The sequence below is a fragment of the Phalacrocorax aristotelis genome, chromosome 18, assembly GCF_949628215.1.
Source record: "Phalacrocorax aristotelis chromosome 18, bGulAri2.1, whole genome shotgun sequence".
NCBI classification, from domain to species: domain Eukaryota; kingdom Metazoa; phylum Chordata; class Aves; order Suliformes; family Phalacrocoracidae; genus Phalacrocorax; species Phalacrocorax aristotelis.
In genome coordinates this window covers 2,355,634-2,371,549 of record NC_134293.1, presented here as the reverse complement: position 1 = coordinate 2,371,549, position 15,916 = coordinate 2,355,634, and the positions used below count along the sequence as shown (strand labels likewise).

The following is a 15,916-nucleotide window of genomic DNA, read 5'->3' as shown; positions in this document are numbered from 1 at the left end:
CTCGCGGTTAACTGACTTGCTTAGCCTAAGTATGTACCAGGAGAAAAGGTGGTGTGTGTGACCTGAAGCAACACACTGTATGAAAGTCTTGGAGCCCACTGCCCTAAAGTGGCACGTTATTGCTGTATATTAAAGACAAAGAGAAAAAAACACCCAAAACCTCGAACCAAGCGCCTGAGAAAGAATCCTGTTATGTTTTATCAACAGCAGGGGTTGTGGGACTTGTGTTAAACAGAGGCTATAAAGAGAAATATTCTGGGGACTTTTGGGGACCTGAAGACTTGACAACTTCAGGAAAGCACTTTGCGCATCTGACAGGGGATGTTGTTTCGCCAGGTTGAACCATTGGTTTCAGTGGAGCTCGGGCAGCTTGCCGTGTTACGATGAGCTACTCAGTTGCCCTGAGTTGTGCCGCGGCCTGGTGCCACGTGTGGGTTCACCATGTGTTTCACCATGTAGCAACCATTCAAATGGCATTAAGCTCTGGCAGTCAAAAGCCTGTGCTGGGTCAGTGGCGTTTCTAACAGGCCTGCCCGGCGCGGTTATACACACGGTGACCCGTGTTTGCCTGGAGGAGGGCACGAAAGGGGGAGGCTTTGGATGCCATTGTAGCATCAGCCGTACACAGCTTATCCTAAATTAAGTCCACTGCTTAATTCTATTTTCTAGCTAAATGTTTGACTCAATAATGACTTGCATCTGAACAGAAGCAGAGGGAGCGGACTCGAGAGGGTGGGGTTTGCTATCAATGACTGGATTCAGAGTTTGACACTGCTAACGAAGGTGAATTTTAATCTAGAATCAACCTGTACCTCAGGGTAACCACCTTAAAGAAGTTAAAGCAAAGGTAAGTGCAACCTGCTGCTTCCATTCGCGCAGAACACGACCGCAGCCGCTCGCTGTAATGCCCCGCTCGCTGCAGCTGTCCCAGCAGCACGTAAGGACACCGCAGCCCGAGTCCTTCGCATCTGGATACTCACAGAGCGCACAGAAAGACCCTGTCTGTACCACGCCGCCGCCTGATCAACGGCGACGTGGCCGTTTACAGCACACCGATGAGTTTGTACCAAGCCACGATGTGGAAGCTTTAAATGAGGCAGGAATATTTATTCACCTCCTGTCTTCAGGAGCTGGTGAGTCAGTTCCTGTCAGCTCAAGCAAACGCAAACTTTAAACAATGTTATTCTCTAAGCACTGCTCTGAGGTTAGTGACATCCCCACGTGAGCATAAATTCACAAAAGGGGCTGCAATGAGACATTCCTCTGTTGAGAAACAGAGAAACATGAGTAGTTCTTGGAAGTTACCAGAGTGTTGAAATAACAGACATCTGTCTTCTAAGTTTTCCTCCTGTTGGTGTCTTTGGAAGAACCTGGCAATGTGTTTCACCTGACAGAGCTCCCCTTTTCAGTCTCTGTAGTACAGAGTTCAGGGTACTACAAAAACAGCAGACGCATTAAGTCCCCCACCCAGATCGTCCCCCACCATGAGCAAGTGGTAAATGATGCATAAAGAACAATCCAGAGCAAATTAAACCAGCCACTGAACAAAAAAGGGAGAACCCAAGACTGAGACGCGCAGATACTCCCCACGCCACGTTGCGTTTCAGCACACTAACCCCTCCCCCCACCAATATCAACCACGAACACTTGGGTCCCTGCCTTCCCTGCCTGCTGTTACCTGCTCTGTGCTCTGAAATGTCGGTGCTCTGGGCCAGCTACAGACGGCGGGTGGCGGGTGAGGCGGCTGGGACCCGGCCGTGGCCGCGCCATTGTCCGTTCGGCGCCGCGGCAGGACCTTCTCCTGCTGTTCCTGAGAGGAGCAGAGCACCTTGTTGCGATTGTTGCGAAGGTTTTCCTGGAGGAGCACCATTTCTAGCCCTAACGGTTACAGAAACGCCGCAGTGAGAGTAGTTGCCCCCACTGTGCCACAGGCCCAGTCAGCACCGGCGCTGTAGGATAACAAGCCCCTTTTCCCCGGGCTCTGAGAGCTGCTGAAATGCTGTGTTTCATTGCATTTCCCGACACGAGCAGTCCTGCTGCTTTACATCTGATCTTGCAAGTAACACAAGCGAGAGTTGGAAGCCATGGCCACAAGCCGGTGGTACCCGAGACGGGTTGAAGCTCAGCCTTCTTCGAAGTGCCAGCGGTGGTTCACCTTAGTTCTATTTCGCACATGGAAGCAAAGCACAGCCAGAGGATAGCGCTGGCTGCTGACATAGGGACAGCTATATCTATCAATCGGTACAAAAACATTCATTTGGTGCCTTCTTTTTCCTTTTATAAAACCCTTTTATAAATCCATAGTGACCAACACACTGCTGCAAGCTCAGGATACCAGAGAACACCTCAGGAAAAGAAGGGCGGTCTTTAAAGGACTTTCTTTTTCCTCCGGGAATCCCGGTACTAGACAGTAGACCCGATCTGGGGTATCTCCATCTCCCAGTCCCGGTGTGGTTTTCCTGGAACATGAAATGGCAGAGCCATTGCTGTGCCTAGAGCCCACCGAGCTGGTCAGGGCTCTGATTCCCATTCAGCGAAGGCGTAGGTAACGATTTCCTGGAGCTGGACCTGAAGAAGCAAGTGAAAGGTGACAGACGAGGCAAGCAGGCTATTTCTGCTTCAGGAAGCCACGTGGGCAAGAGGTTCCCAGCCACGCCTGTCACACCTTACCGCAAAGGCCATCGCCCGCCGTACAGACAAAGCCCCATTTCCCAGTTTCATGAGGCTCTGGCGCTGCCCCAGTTCCATCCGCGGGCATTACGGCCCGACAGCGCGAGGCCGTTTATAGCCCAACCACGGCACGGCAGCTTCCTTTGCACCCCGCTAACTGCGGCAGTGAATTACGGAGGGAGGGAGGAACTCATTTGGAGGAATTTAATTTCCCAGAATTATTCTTTGTTTGCCATTAACGTTTACTGTGTTCCCGTATCTCCTTCGACTTCTATTTTTCTTAGTCATAACAATAAAGCCATTACGTTTAAACATAAAAGCCAAGCCCACTTACTTTACTTCCTCGTACTTTTTGCCTCGATAAAAGTTACTCTTTTTAATCAGATACAGTAGCACCAGGTCACAAAAGAAAGCTCCCTGCAACAGAAAGAACTTGTGTTTTATCTATAGAGTAGAAGAGGAAGTGTTCTGATCTAATTAGCAATGAGCATTAATTAAAGAAGAATAGCTTGTAGGAGCTGTCTTTTCCTTCATACTCCATGTAATCTTAGTGGTATTTAGACTACAAGGCACACTAACAAACGCCTTTCAGTCAGGGCACAGAGGCGCACCTCACTGAGCAGCCAGAGCAGCCAAGAACTCTGCCGGAGAAGGCATAAACCACCGTCTCATTCTATCCTCGTAACAGCTGAACGAGGGATCTGGGTCCCAATATGGTACTTTAAGAAAGGTCATTCACTTACCGCTCCCATGAGAGCAAGCCCCGAACCGATATTGATAATGGTGGGAATGATGTTGAATTTCCCTGCCTAATAGAGAAAAGGTCATGAAGTACTCGGTGAGAGAACAACCCAAGAAACACGCTTCCAGGTGTGGTATTACGCAGGGGAAGCTACTGGTGCCTGTGGGTGTGTTTTGTTAGCAACAAGCAGGCACAGCCATGGACGATTTGCAGCGAACAACCATGGAGGCTTCACGGTCTGTGTGTGTCTCAGATCCACAGCTGCCTTTCCAGGCTCGTGTCCCTGCATTAGGCTTCTTTTTTTCTGCAGCACATATGCATGAAAAACAAGGCTCTGGGGCACATTTACTTCTGTTGGACTTCACCAGAGCCTGTTCTTAGGTAGAAGAGATGCAGACTCATCTGCACTCTAGGTCGTCTCGTTTCTTATGTAGGGTTAGCTGCCCATTGACAAACAGAGCCCTTTCCTACGGCAAGCCAGAGAGGCTGCTCTCATCCCAGAGCTGCCTTCCCACTGAGAAATGCCTCCCCACTTCTTCCTCTGCAGGCTCGGAAATACTCTGGCCTGGGAACTCACCTTGCCATTCACCATCACATCAAAGCGGATTCCATACGCTTTAATGAGCGTCCGGTACTCGACCCCCTCAGCATCCTGGTAGTACTTGGCAAACCTGGAATGCAACAAGATTGATTGCAACTCCATAATCTGCCCCGCCCCTCCCCTCACCAAGAACCCATCTGAATTCACCCGTACCCTCACACAGATCTATTCCCCCGGCAAAAACAGCTTTAGCTTGCCGAGAGCACAACTCCCTCCCTGAAGCAGCGTGCTTGGCTGGGGCAGTGCCTGGCACAGTCCGACCCTGTGCTACTTCACTGCCAACCGCCTGCGAGTCAAAGCAGCCCAGCCCAACTGCAGTATTGCATCGTGTTCTCCTCTTCACTTACCTGAAGTTGTATCCAGAAGAGATGGACTCTGCAAATTTGGTATCCAGCCGGCTAAAAGAATAGTGAGGATTACATTCAGAAGGGGCTTTATCAAGATCACAGTTCCATTCAATCTGAATTCCTATCACGCCACCCTTAACAAAAGAGAGAGACAGTGTAAGTTTTTTTGAAGCTTAGTTCAATTAATTTGTGTTCAAATTTGTCAGATCCTTGGGCACATTTTCCCCAGGGGTGAGAACAGCTGCATTTCTGGTCGCAGACACAAGCACTCGTGCTTCTGGACGGGCTAAGTTCATGCTTCTGATACTAGTCACATTACACACAACCCCACCTTTCCCTGTGCTGGTACCCTAGGAGGACATTTCTCATCCCAGGACACCGATTTAATCAATTTAAGTGGCTGTAACATATTCGAGTGGAAAAGATGCTCTTTTATGCAGGGAGGAAGTTCACAAGTGCAGAAGCCAGCACAAAGCCTGCACTCTCCTCCCTGGGCTACACTCACTGGGTCGCAGCCTGTTTGGCCCCGGTCTCCATGCAGAAACGTGCCCGTTTCCTGCAGGGGAAGCCTGCCGGGGTGTTCTCTGAGCAGAGGAGCCCCACCGGCCTTCCAGAGCTCTGGGTTTAAACTGGTGATGTTGTAATGTTGAAATTACACACAGAAACCCTGGTGGCAGAGCAGCAGTTTGGGCAGCCCTGAATAACAGAAAACTGACCCGACCATCTCTTCCAGAGGAGCCAAATCACCCTGCCTCTCCTTCCCTGGGACGGGATGAATGGGACCAGCGTGATTTTAAGAGCCAGCATCTCTCCACTGCACCGTGGACAGGGGCAGCTCCCTGGGCAGCTGCCGGTGGCTCTCCTCATGGCCACCCAGCGGGCGGTACAGCCCCTGGGAAGCCACCTGAGCCCGAGGGGCGCTCCTACCTCCAAGGCCATTTCCTGGAAGTCGCTCCCAGCCCACTTCACGATGTTCCCCAGGATGAAGATGGGGCAGTAGCGATGTTCCATGCTGTAGCGGCAGCTCTTCAGGTAGGACTCATCGTTGGTTGCCAGCACATTCGTCCTGCATGTGGGGAAGAGGGAAACCTGCCTTGTCTCTCCCTTTGCTTGCCTGCACAGCCTGCGCCACCAAGACTGCAGAGACAAGAGGCTTCAACACCCCTCGTGCACAACAGAAATGGCACCTTGCCACCAGCCTTGTCACCCTGGGAGCCTCTCCGCTGCTGGCCCAGGGAAAGCAGTCTGACCCCCCAAAAACAACCTCCCGGCCAGGCAGGGACTAGGCCAGCTGAATCTGGGCTAAGGAAAGGACTCACGTGGAGCAGGTTGCCAGAGTGCTCCAGGGCCACCTGGGTTTCTCAAGGAAAAATAATGAAGATGCTAGAAATGTCTAGCTGAGCCTGGGAGAATACCAAGAACACCCCTTCCTACATTTCTTTATTTTATTCATATTGTAGCAGCAAATGCAAACAAATATTTTAAAGTTTCATTTTCCCAGCCTTGTCCAGGTACCTTCATTTTTATGGAAGAGGAGGAATACCTGGGAGCAGAAGCAGCGCAGGTACCTGACTGTGCACTAGCTGGTGCACAGGTCCATCTGCCTTAGAAGCTCTGGTGCATCCCATGCTGTAGGAGCCGTTGCAGACCTCATTAGGTGAAGGGCAGCTTTAGCCCCGTCGCCCTCTGAGAAGCTCCAAGCCCTCATTAGCTCCTTGTTCCCTCACGGCCTGAAGCCAAAGGCCTCTCCCACCCCGCAGCAGAGGGAACATCCGCCTCCCCCTCGCAACCCGCAGGCAGGTGAAGGACAGTGGAGCAAACCAAGGTTATTGGTTCTGTGATGGAGAGGACGGAGGGATCTCCGAGCACCTGCACTTACTTGGAGAAATTAAACTTGGGGAAACGGATTGAGTTCTTGATGTAAACAGTAAAGTTTTCTGCACTGGCGAGAAGCGCTTTCCTGGAAGAGAAGCCTTTGTTATCTGGTTTACATTTGTACCCTGTCCATAAGTTTAAACTAGAATTGCCATTTTAGAAACAGACAGGTTCATCCCACGGTGCTAGGCCAGCCACGCCACTTTCCCCACACTGCCAGCAGGGAGCTGGCAATGAGCGTGCAGGTTAAGGGGAAGCCCCAAGAGCTTGAAGAAGCCCTGGGACAGCCAGTGAGCCAAGCAGGGGAGAGCAGAGGGCCAGTCCTGCCGGGGGAACACGCAGAGCTCCCTCCTGCAGTGGAACAGCCAACATTCAAGCAAGCATCCAAGCAGAGGGGACCCAGAAGCCACCCTGAGCGACACACAAGCCGAGCAACTGAAGCTTGGAAACAGCGTAGGATGGCCACATACTTGGGCTTGTATCTTTTCTCCACTGGGCACCAGGCCAGTATCTCACAGGTCCCTCTGGTGCTCTCCCTGGCTTTCGAACAACGGCCAGTCTTAACCCCTGCAGCAGAGACATCACAGAAAAGGTCATGCAGAGCAGCCACTTCCTCTCCTTGCCTACAGGGCGCATGAAAATCAGATGCTTTTTACTGCCACCCTAAGCCTTCCTCCCTGCTGTGAAAGGACCACTCAGCTGGAACAACCACCCTCTTGTCGCTTCCCTGAGCAGCCCGGGGTGCTTTGGCCCAGCCACCCCAGAGCCGTAGGCAAGGCAGCAATCTTAATAAAAGATAGCACAGAAAAGAAAGTCCTTGCCACTTTCTGCCACCAGAGATCTCTGGAGTTGTAACCAGGCTGATGCCTCTAAAGGAACCCGCCTCTACCTGGAACAGTACAGGAGGAGAGACCCTTCCCTCACCGTTGCCAGCCACCACTGCTTCCCCCGCCAGGCAGTCCCTGTCCGTGTGACACAGGGCATCGGGAATGTTGGCACTCTGCAAAGTGGGAGAGGACAGAAGTGAGACCTGCAACAGGACACGAGACTCAGAGGGGTCAGGAAGTGCTGCTGGTGTGGGGTGAATCCTCTGTAGGATGGCGAACACTGAAAACATGCAGCTGAAGCGGTAACTGCAGGTGATGTGCAAATAGCTTGACAGCATCGACCACCAGCAACACCATGGTTCAGTTACGACGTCCTGATTTTGGGGTCTGCTCAGTCTGGAGAGTGACAGGATGTAGAAAAACCCAGACATCACCTACCGCTCACCAAAACCAAGCAGGAGGCTACAGCACTTCACCCTAAGAGATAACCCTACCTTTGATTTAAGCTACAAGCTCTCTGAGCTCAAAATTACCCTTCTCTCGGCTGCACACCAGGTTAATGCAGCCACTAGAGGACAGCCAGATCCTGAACAAGCCAGCTGTGCTCTCGGCCTGCGTTACCCCTCTGCTTGTGATATGGAAAATTAATCTACATGGAGACAATGCTCCCTGGACAGCCAGTGTCCTCCTGCCCCGGGCTTCAGCCCATTCTGAGCCTCATCTCCACAGAGGACTTTTCAACACAACACGGAAAGACCTCAGGCCTCTGGCCCATAAGGCACGTTCTGGAAGGTACTAAGCACCCTCCTGTGTCCCGAAGGTAACGAAAGCCTGAACGTTCAGCCCTTCCCAGGATGGGGTTCTTAGAAAGTCTCCTTGTCCCGTAATTAGGTTGAGTCACCTCAAAGTTGTTTTCCCATGGCCTTTTCTGACCCTGAGCAATCACTGCTCTGGTCTCATCTGCAGCTGGGCAGATGTCCAATACCTTCAACTAAAGTCAGCAAGACTCTACAGGATCAGTGTCTCTGAAAATTAAGACAGCTGAACCTCCCAAGTTTGCAGTAACCAGTCCAATTTTCTCAAATCTGATATTACGCTACAGAGAAAAACCGTTCGCCTTTCATCCCTCCTGTGTTCGTTGCTCCCCAGATGTCCTCTGTCATTTCCTACCCCCAGTTTTGTAGGGGTCTGGAGGCCAAGGGGCTCAGTTCTTCCTACCTCAGGGCACATGTCTTGCCTCTGGTTTGGGGTCACAATCAGGTTCGTCATGACAAAGAAGACGTTTTCACCCTAGAATAAACAAAGTAAGTCAGGAAGAGTTAGGAAACCTGTTTTACTCTTAAAGTACCTGTTCGAAAGAGGATGCAGCTCTCTGCAGCGAGTAACACCTCCCTCCCTCCTGACACTTTTCAGGCCAGGATACAACAATGCCCCTTGTTTGGGTAGTTGTTTGGATGAGGTCGGTGGGTGTCTGTGGCTTAAGGGCTTCTGCTTCAGAGACTGTGTTAATTTGGTGGCAGGACTGCGGAGCCTTGCCTCGCCGGCTGCTCTGCAAGCGCTCGCCTGCCTTTTCCGTAAGGACATGGCGCCTGCTCAGGGATCAAAGGTCCCGTTCCACCGCAGAGCTGCGGGTGTTTGTTCTCAGCCAGGGTCAGGCCGGCTGCCCCAGCTGCACCGTTACAAGCCCAGGCTCACAGAGCAAGGCAGCAGGGCACAGCGCAGGAGCAGATTTAGTGCAACACTGGGGACATGCGATAAAACAGAGCACTTCTAGCACGGCTGTAGTGGAGAGAATACAGGTCCCTTTATCGAGTCATTGGGATGAGTGTCTGCGACATGCAAGGAGAGACTTGACTGCAATTTCATCCTAAAATTCTTATTTCTGGCAGTGTAGTGTTTCCTCTACACTTAGGCAAAGCCACAATATGCATGGCTGACTCCCATTCTGGAGCCTTCCTTTCTTTGCACATTTACGGCTTCTGTTTGGTCCCTTCCCCACACTCAGCAAAAAGTTAAATAACACCTCCCCTGAATGATTTCCCCTTAACAACCACGCACCAAAGGAAACCACAGGAAAAAACAAGCCTGAAGACAATTGTACAGTCAGCAAGAGGGGAGAGAAAGCAGCTTACCATGGCACTACAGGTGGAGGCTGGTTTGCCACTCAGAAGTGAAATGAATGCCGCAATAAAACCACGTGCTTCTACCATTTCTGCCCCACACTGCGCGCACACAGGAAAGGGAGGAGGGTCAGCACCAGGCTGCAGTTACAGAAATATGGGTTGTCTCCTGACATCCCAGCGCTGGGGGGGATCCCGACCCTCCTCATGCCGAGGGGGTACGCATAACCACTAGAGCCAGCGCACAGTCCTGGCGTGAGGCAGGGCAGTCCCAAGCGTCTCGGACAAAAAGTCCTCACCGGTGACAGGAACCGGCAGCGTGTCACACTCTGCTACCTGTAACACTGGTTGCTTGTGTGAGCGAGCACCTGGTGATAAAATACCTCAGCGGGAGCAAACTCTGGACCCCCGACCCCACAAGGCTGCTCTGAGCCATGACAGGGGACAAGACGTTTCTGCAAAATTGTCAGAGAACAAGCCCCAGAAAGCGACAAGTGAAGGATTCACCAGGTGAATCCTTGCTCTACATTAAACTTAACTGCAAAACGCCCCTGGTTCACCCTGTCCAAGGGCATTCTCAGCCCTCAGAGTGAATTTTGGTACAATGAGCGCCTGCCACTTGTTCCGGAGTCTCTCAGAAAACCCCTTCTCACACACAGCCTGACCAGTTGCACATCAAGATCAGAGATCTCAGGTTTCTGTCCATGACAGCAGAGCTCGGTGCCCTCTCACTTGCCTGGCTCACTCTCCTTCCCTCGCTGTGCGTTGCACAGGGTGTGTTTACCCCACGTCCCACCAGTGCTTTGGGACAGACGTACATCTGTCCTCAGCAGGAGGGGCGTGTCGGTCAGCGGCTGCGCTGGAGCGCTCAGGAGAGCTGCCCACTGCTCTCTGGAGGAGACGGGGTTTCTCCCAGCCCTCACTGCCTCCTGCTCCGGTACCCGGGTCTCTCCAGCACACACCAGCCCACCCAGACAGTGCAGGGCTCTCCCTCCAAAGCGAAATTAGAGACTGTGCAGTAGTTAGCAGAGCAAGTCACTTAATGCACTGGTAGCAGGCATTCAGATACTCCTAAAAACCCACGGGGGACACATCTCATGGCTGACACATCCAGCAGATGAACAGTAATCAGCACACAGAGCAGAAATGCTCATGAGGTATCTACACTTGCAACCACAGTCCAAAGAAGTTGCTGAGTTTCATGGTGAGCCCGGGGTCTAGCATCACAGTGGCAGTTGGAGGCTGATGTACGCTGGGGCCGACTGCAGCAGCGCTGGATTCAGTATTGCCGACTGATTGCCCAGTCACATTTGGCTTCATGACGCCATAGCGCAGACACCTGCGCTGCAGAGCACACCAGCCCTCAGGCAGGGACGGCTATCTTTACTCAGCACACACACTACAGGGCCTCCCAATAAGCCAACACGCTCTAACAAGATTATTGAGTCACTGGAGAAATGTCTGACAAGTGAAAATGCTGGCCAGCATCACCGTTTCACTTCTGGGTGTGCACACCAGCCACCTGCTAAGTGTCCCAGGGCTTCCACGCAGCCTGAACACGAGGCCCGGCAAGCATCCTGCCTGGCCTTCCTGCTGCACAGCACATGTCGGCCTGAGACTGACAGCTTGCTGGGAGGCTTTGCATTAACACTGGTGGATTTGCAGAGCACAGATCCATAGGTCTGAGTAAACATGGGCTGCAGCAGGAGGAAGGTGAAGTCTTATTCTTATGTTCAGTTGACCACTTTCTGCCCCCTGTCAGCACAAGGCCCTGATTTTCCCCTCACACCTTTCCATGCACATGTGGTAGACACTAGCAGGGACAGGACACAAACAGCCCCCGGCACGCACAGCTGGGAAATTTCCAACCTGGTGCCGGGCCACATCTGCTGCCACCTTTCCCCCTTAAGCATCTGCTACGCATCTCATTTTGTCCGAGTCAAGGAAGCAGCAAGGCAGGTTTAGCCAGACACGTTTCAAGCAACCCTCATCACTCAAATTGCACCATATTTTCTTTCCATCTCCCACCCCCCTGCGCTGCCCCACGCATGCCTGCTCTAGCCCAGGAACGGAGGCAAGCAGACGCTGCTCAGCTGAGCAGTCCCACTGAAGTGCACAGGACTTCTGCTGGCAAAGTTCTGCTTGCCAAGTGCCATGGACCTCTGCGAGAGAGACAGGGCTGCTTTGATATTTGCTTGAAAGACCTAAGAGAAGACACAGCATTACTTTATTGTAGCCCACCTCCAGCTTATTCATAGAAAAGACCCGGATACATCACTTAGCCTTTCCACCAGCAACCACGCTGAAAGACGTCTTTCTAACTGAATGACAGAGACAATAGCAGTGGGGTGGTGCCAACCTGCGGAGGGATGACGTAGTCTACAACATCCCACAGCCTCTCCCCCAGCTCCGTGGTGTTGGTGAAGGCTACCCCTTTCAGCTTGGTGATGACAGAGCTCTGGAGGAACGTGTCTGTGTCCTGATAGCCTTTCTTGACTACAAACACCCACCTGCAAAGAACAGAACAGAGAGTGGTATTAGCAAGCGGGGTCAGGGAACAAGTTAGCCAGAGAAGATTTACACCAAGACCAAACACAATTCAAGGGCAAATCAAAACATGCCAACACCACCAAACCCGCTGCAGCTACCACTACAAATTTAGAATAAACTCTTCGACACAAGCTGTGCTTATCTATAGCACTGGAGGAAGAGTCAGGACCAAGACCCCACACGCAGGGAAAGGTGGAATAACTGGTCATGGGGTAAAAACCCAAGCCTCCCGCCTCCCTGTCCTGTGCTACGCTTGGCAACCTCGATGGAAAGGGGGGAGGGCAGGGCTCTGTCTTCCTCAAAATGAAAAAGAACATAAGCTTTTGCAACTTGCAGTGAAGAGTGTAGTTATTTCACACATGACACACTCCCATTTTAGCAGCCTCCCTTTAGGCTACCAGTCCAGCAACAGACCATGGCTGGGGTGATGCAGCTCCTGCAGGAGTGAGCTGAATATTACTAACAGAAACCTGTAGGGAATATTCACAGCTGGATACAGGATCTTTTGTAAGCCAGTGTGACAGTAACAACCTGACTGCACCCTGGCCTCTGTGCTGGGCTTCAGGCTGCTCACGAGCACACCTGGAAGAGCTGCTGCCTCGCTAAGCAGTCCAGGGAAAGGCTTTGCTCCTTATCACTGGGTGAAACCTTTCTGGCTTAAATGAAACGCTTCCAGCATCCCCACACCACTGCCTAAGTCACCTGCCAAGACGACAAGTCACCCAGACCCTTGAAGAAGCTAAGGGTGCCGGGGCAGGTCTGGGGGAGGGACGCAGGCTGCATTTGCTGGCACGGTTCCCCTTTGCAGTGCAGTGACCTGGAGTGCCCGACCACACGCAGAAAGTGAAAGCAGCCATCTCTGGGGCTGAGCGGCACTGGCATATGCTGCGCTTCACTGCTACTGGTGACAAACCTGAAAAATAACATTCCCCACCCCCGTGAAGCTTCCTACTTTCCTGTTTTTCCTAGAATGCTGGTTTTCTCTCCCAGGAGGACTCAAAAGCAGACCCTTACATTTTCTGCAGCATATCGCAGAGGAAATAGCAGCTACCTGCAAGAAAAGACCCTGAGGGGTTTGATGATCACAAGCTCTGAGCAGGTATGGGTACATATCAGGCAGTCAAACATCAGACTAACGCTGACCACCTCTGCGATAAGCTGTAAGTCCCCAGCCACGAAGGAGTCACTGCAGGCACTGGCAGTGACGGTGCCAAAGGTTTGCAGAAAATGGGACAATATATGGGATATGGAATATATAAAATATATGGAAACAGGGAAGAAAATAGCCAGTATGACCCAGGCAGTCTGAACACTCATGGTCACTGGTCATGCTACATCGCTCTCCGACGGAGGATGTATCCCCAGCAACGCTACCTACAGGATTCCTCCTTTAGCAGCTAATACATGCTAGACTGCTGAGACTTCACCTCTGCCCTGCTAACTAAACCGAACTAAAGCAGGATCTGGAACCGTACACCTTTCTATAAATAAACCCAGCATGTAAAAATGACTCTGCTATATTTAATCAGTGAAAATACAAGGCGTGAGAAAGATGAAGGGACTCAGAAGCACAGACAGTGAGGGTAAGGACTTATAAATCACATTCTGCAAAGCCTCAGAAACGCGGGAAGCAATGGCACTGGCATCACATAGGCTGGATAATTCCAGGTCTGACCCTGCAAACTGCGAGGAGCATTGCAGTGGTCGTTACGTGTCAGCGCGACCAGCCTCTGGCAGAACTGAGCCTTTTCTGAGAGGTGCCCTAGCTACCTCCATGCCAACTCCCCCTGCTCTGAAATAAATGCAAGGCAGCTGACATTCACACTGCCTCAACCTCCACAATCCTGGCTGCTGCAGCCCACTCCAGCAAAGAAATCTGCCAGTTTGTGCTTGGTTCCCTCCCATTTAGCCTTGAGCATGTCATGCAGCTGTGCAGACAAGCCAGGTTTGTCCCAGGGCTCAGCAACCATGGCCAAAAATGCTATTATTTCTAATGGGTCAGGTGTTAAGGCTTGGCACCATTCCCACCAAATACAGAAATAAAGGCGTAAATAATGCAGCACAAAGCCATAGTGCCATCTGATCTATTTTTAATCCAACGTTAATCTGGAACATAGAGCTGAATCTAGCGATCGCTAGCAGGTAAAAAATTAGATATAATCTGTTAGACATTACAAAATCCAGCTGTATAAAAAAGCATAGCTATCTGCATTAAAATCATAAGTCATAGCAAGCTGTCACTGTACGCAGAGTATCTTACATTAATCTTCACCACAACACATCAAGCAAACACAGCCGCAGCAGTATGTGAAACCCAGGGTGATTCTTACCCCACCAGGTAAGCCAGGATGGAGAGCTGCACCACTCGATAGAGAATCCCCACCTTCTTGTTCTTTGCAATGACGTATTTCTCTGTTTTATAATCAAAAAATGATAGAAATAATCCCTTCCAAGCCACCTGCTCCATGCTCCCAGCTCGCTCCGTACCGGTGGCTGGAGCAGGCAGCAGTGTTTGCAGTTCGCATTATCCACACGTGCCCTGCACAGCAATCTGACACACCAACCCCTTCAGAGCGAGAAGCTGATCTCCTCCCTCCCCTCCCCTGCTCGCCGCCAGCAGCTCTCAGGTCAGAAACCAGCAGCTGCACTAACACGAGATCCTTCTTTAGCTGCTTTGCAGCTAATTCATCCTTTGGGAAAGCCCCCGCCGCAGTTTTGTCCCAGGCTTCATTCTCTCCCCCACAGTCACAGAAGGTTCATAACGAAACATGTTAGAGCAGGAAGCCACGTTACAGCATCCAAGGTGACAGAGCTATAGTCTCTCACTGTTAAGTATTAAAGCCTTTCTTCAGCCTTTACACGATGGCAAAGCAGCCGGTTACATTTTTAATTTCCTGAGCATTTGCACGAGCAATGAGAAGCTTGGTCCTTACCAGGTATCCAAAATACCTGCCTGGTTACTACATCTTCCCACCAAAACACCCCAACAACTTAAGAAAGTAACAAATTAATTCTGGGTGTGGTTAAGGAATCAATCACTGTCACGTCCCACTAAAATGCATGGTGAGTGCTGAGCCAAGCACCTGCAGACACAGAGAGTAGGGTCTGCTGAAATGCCAAAGGGAGAGGATAGTTTAACCTTCCCTGAGGTAAGAGTCGTTTATTAGCCAGCAGTGCAAGAGATGACCCCCAGTTTAACAGAGGCATTTGCATGTGCAAGGACATGAAACGATCATCACTGAAACCAAAGGTCGACACTGTCTCCCGGCTAAGGAGGGACCAGAACAAGCTCTGAGGTGGAAAACGAAGTAAGCCGGGACCTTCCAGCAGCCTGGCTAAAAGAGGTAACATACCTCACCAAGAGGAGTTCCAGCAGCAAGCTGGGATCCGAACTAGAGCGTGCCCTTTCCAGGGGGAATCATGTACCTCTGCGCTGACGGGAGGTGTCTCCCGGAGTGTCTTCTGGGGTGAGACTGCTCATAGGCTGAACCTGTTAGAGAGTCTATCAGAGGCATGAGGTGCTGTATCAGGCGTGAAGTGCAGGGTTTGCTGTGTTCATACCTGAGGACCCAGCTAGTTCAGGGGGTTCTGTCAGGACCAGGAAGGCTCTTGAGATTTTACAGTATGTAACCGTGATACATGCTCGAGCACAGGTCATGACAGTGGGTCATGGCCACAGGCAGTGCAGCGAGGCGATCTGCTCCAGCACACACACCTCTGCCCTACGCAACTCTCTTCCCAGGGAGAATCAATCTCAAGTCCTTGGGTTTTATTAAAATTTTATTCTTCACCCTCTTTAAATTCTGTATCAAATTTAAACAGAGGGATCAAATTTTTAATGAATATGTAACAAGGTTGCTCCAAATCACGAGAGAATCACAGTCTAATAATGAAAAAAACGCTATCCTCAAAATGCCTCATTTTGTCCCTCATCCCACAGCCATCCCTAGAGTTTCCTTCTGCAAAGCAAAGGAAACCTTTCTTCAGCAACTGCAAAACTAGAACAGAAATGTGCCCGCAGCCTCCTTTAAACCCCATGCCCAGCTCCCGCCCCACGGCGGGCAATTGCTTCAGCATGTAGTTCTTTAATGAGGGTTTCCTGGGTGATGAGCAGGCTGCCAAGGGAGTGAGGTCCCTGCTCCCAAGGAGGCCCCTGGTTGCTCCTCTGGCTCAAGGTTATCCCC

The 15,916-nt window shown here is 51.3% G+C and overlaps 1 protein-coding gene across 5 annotated transcripts; it reads right to left on the bottom strand.

Moving 5' to 3' along the window:
• Nucleotides 1–772: 772 nt before the first annotated feature.
• Nucleotides 773–14,319, bottom strand: P2RX5 (purinergic receptor P2X 5). Of its 5 annotated transcripts, none has more exons than XM_075113612.1 (12): nt 14,063–14,319; nt 11,542–11,692; nt 8,281–8,352; nt 7,160–7,235; nt 6,706–6,802; nt 6,240–6,320; nt 5,288–5,426; nt 4,361–4,494; nt 3,990–4,083; nt 3,414–3,479; nt 3,005–3,087; nt 773–2,568 (listed from the first exon to the last, which is right to left on the bottom strand). In XM_075113612.1, the coding sequence occupies exons 1-12, from the start codon at nt 14,197–14,199 to the stop codon at nt 2,493–2,495; spliced, it is 1,206 nt and encodes a 401-aa protein (XP_074969713.1). In that variant the 5' UTR covers nt 14,200–14,319; the 3' UTR covers nt 773–2,492. The 5 variants fall into 5 exon arrangements, with proteins under 5 accessions (XP_074969713.1, XP_074969712.1, XP_074969715.1 ...); XM_075113611.1 differs by having other exon boundaries at nt 773–2,459; XM_075113614.1 differs by lacking the exon at nt 3,414–3,479.
• Nucleotides 14,320–15,916: the final 1,597 nt, after the last annotated feature.

Bases quoted from the DNA above. Each gene is read 5' to 3' on its own strand.
- P2RX5 (XM_075113611.1), bottom strand. From the start codon at position 14,199: ATGGAGCAGGTGGCTTGGAAGGGATTATTTCTATCATTTTTTGATTAT. The intron at 6,321-6,705 runs GTATGTGGCCAT...CTTCTCTTCCAG, and splicing joins GAGAAAAGATACAAGCCCAA to GAAAGCGCTTCTCGCCAGTG. The intron at 3,480-3,989 runs GTGAGTTCCCAG...TTTCTCTATTAG, and splicing joins ATGTGATGGTGAATGGCAAG to GCAGGGAAATTCAACATCAT.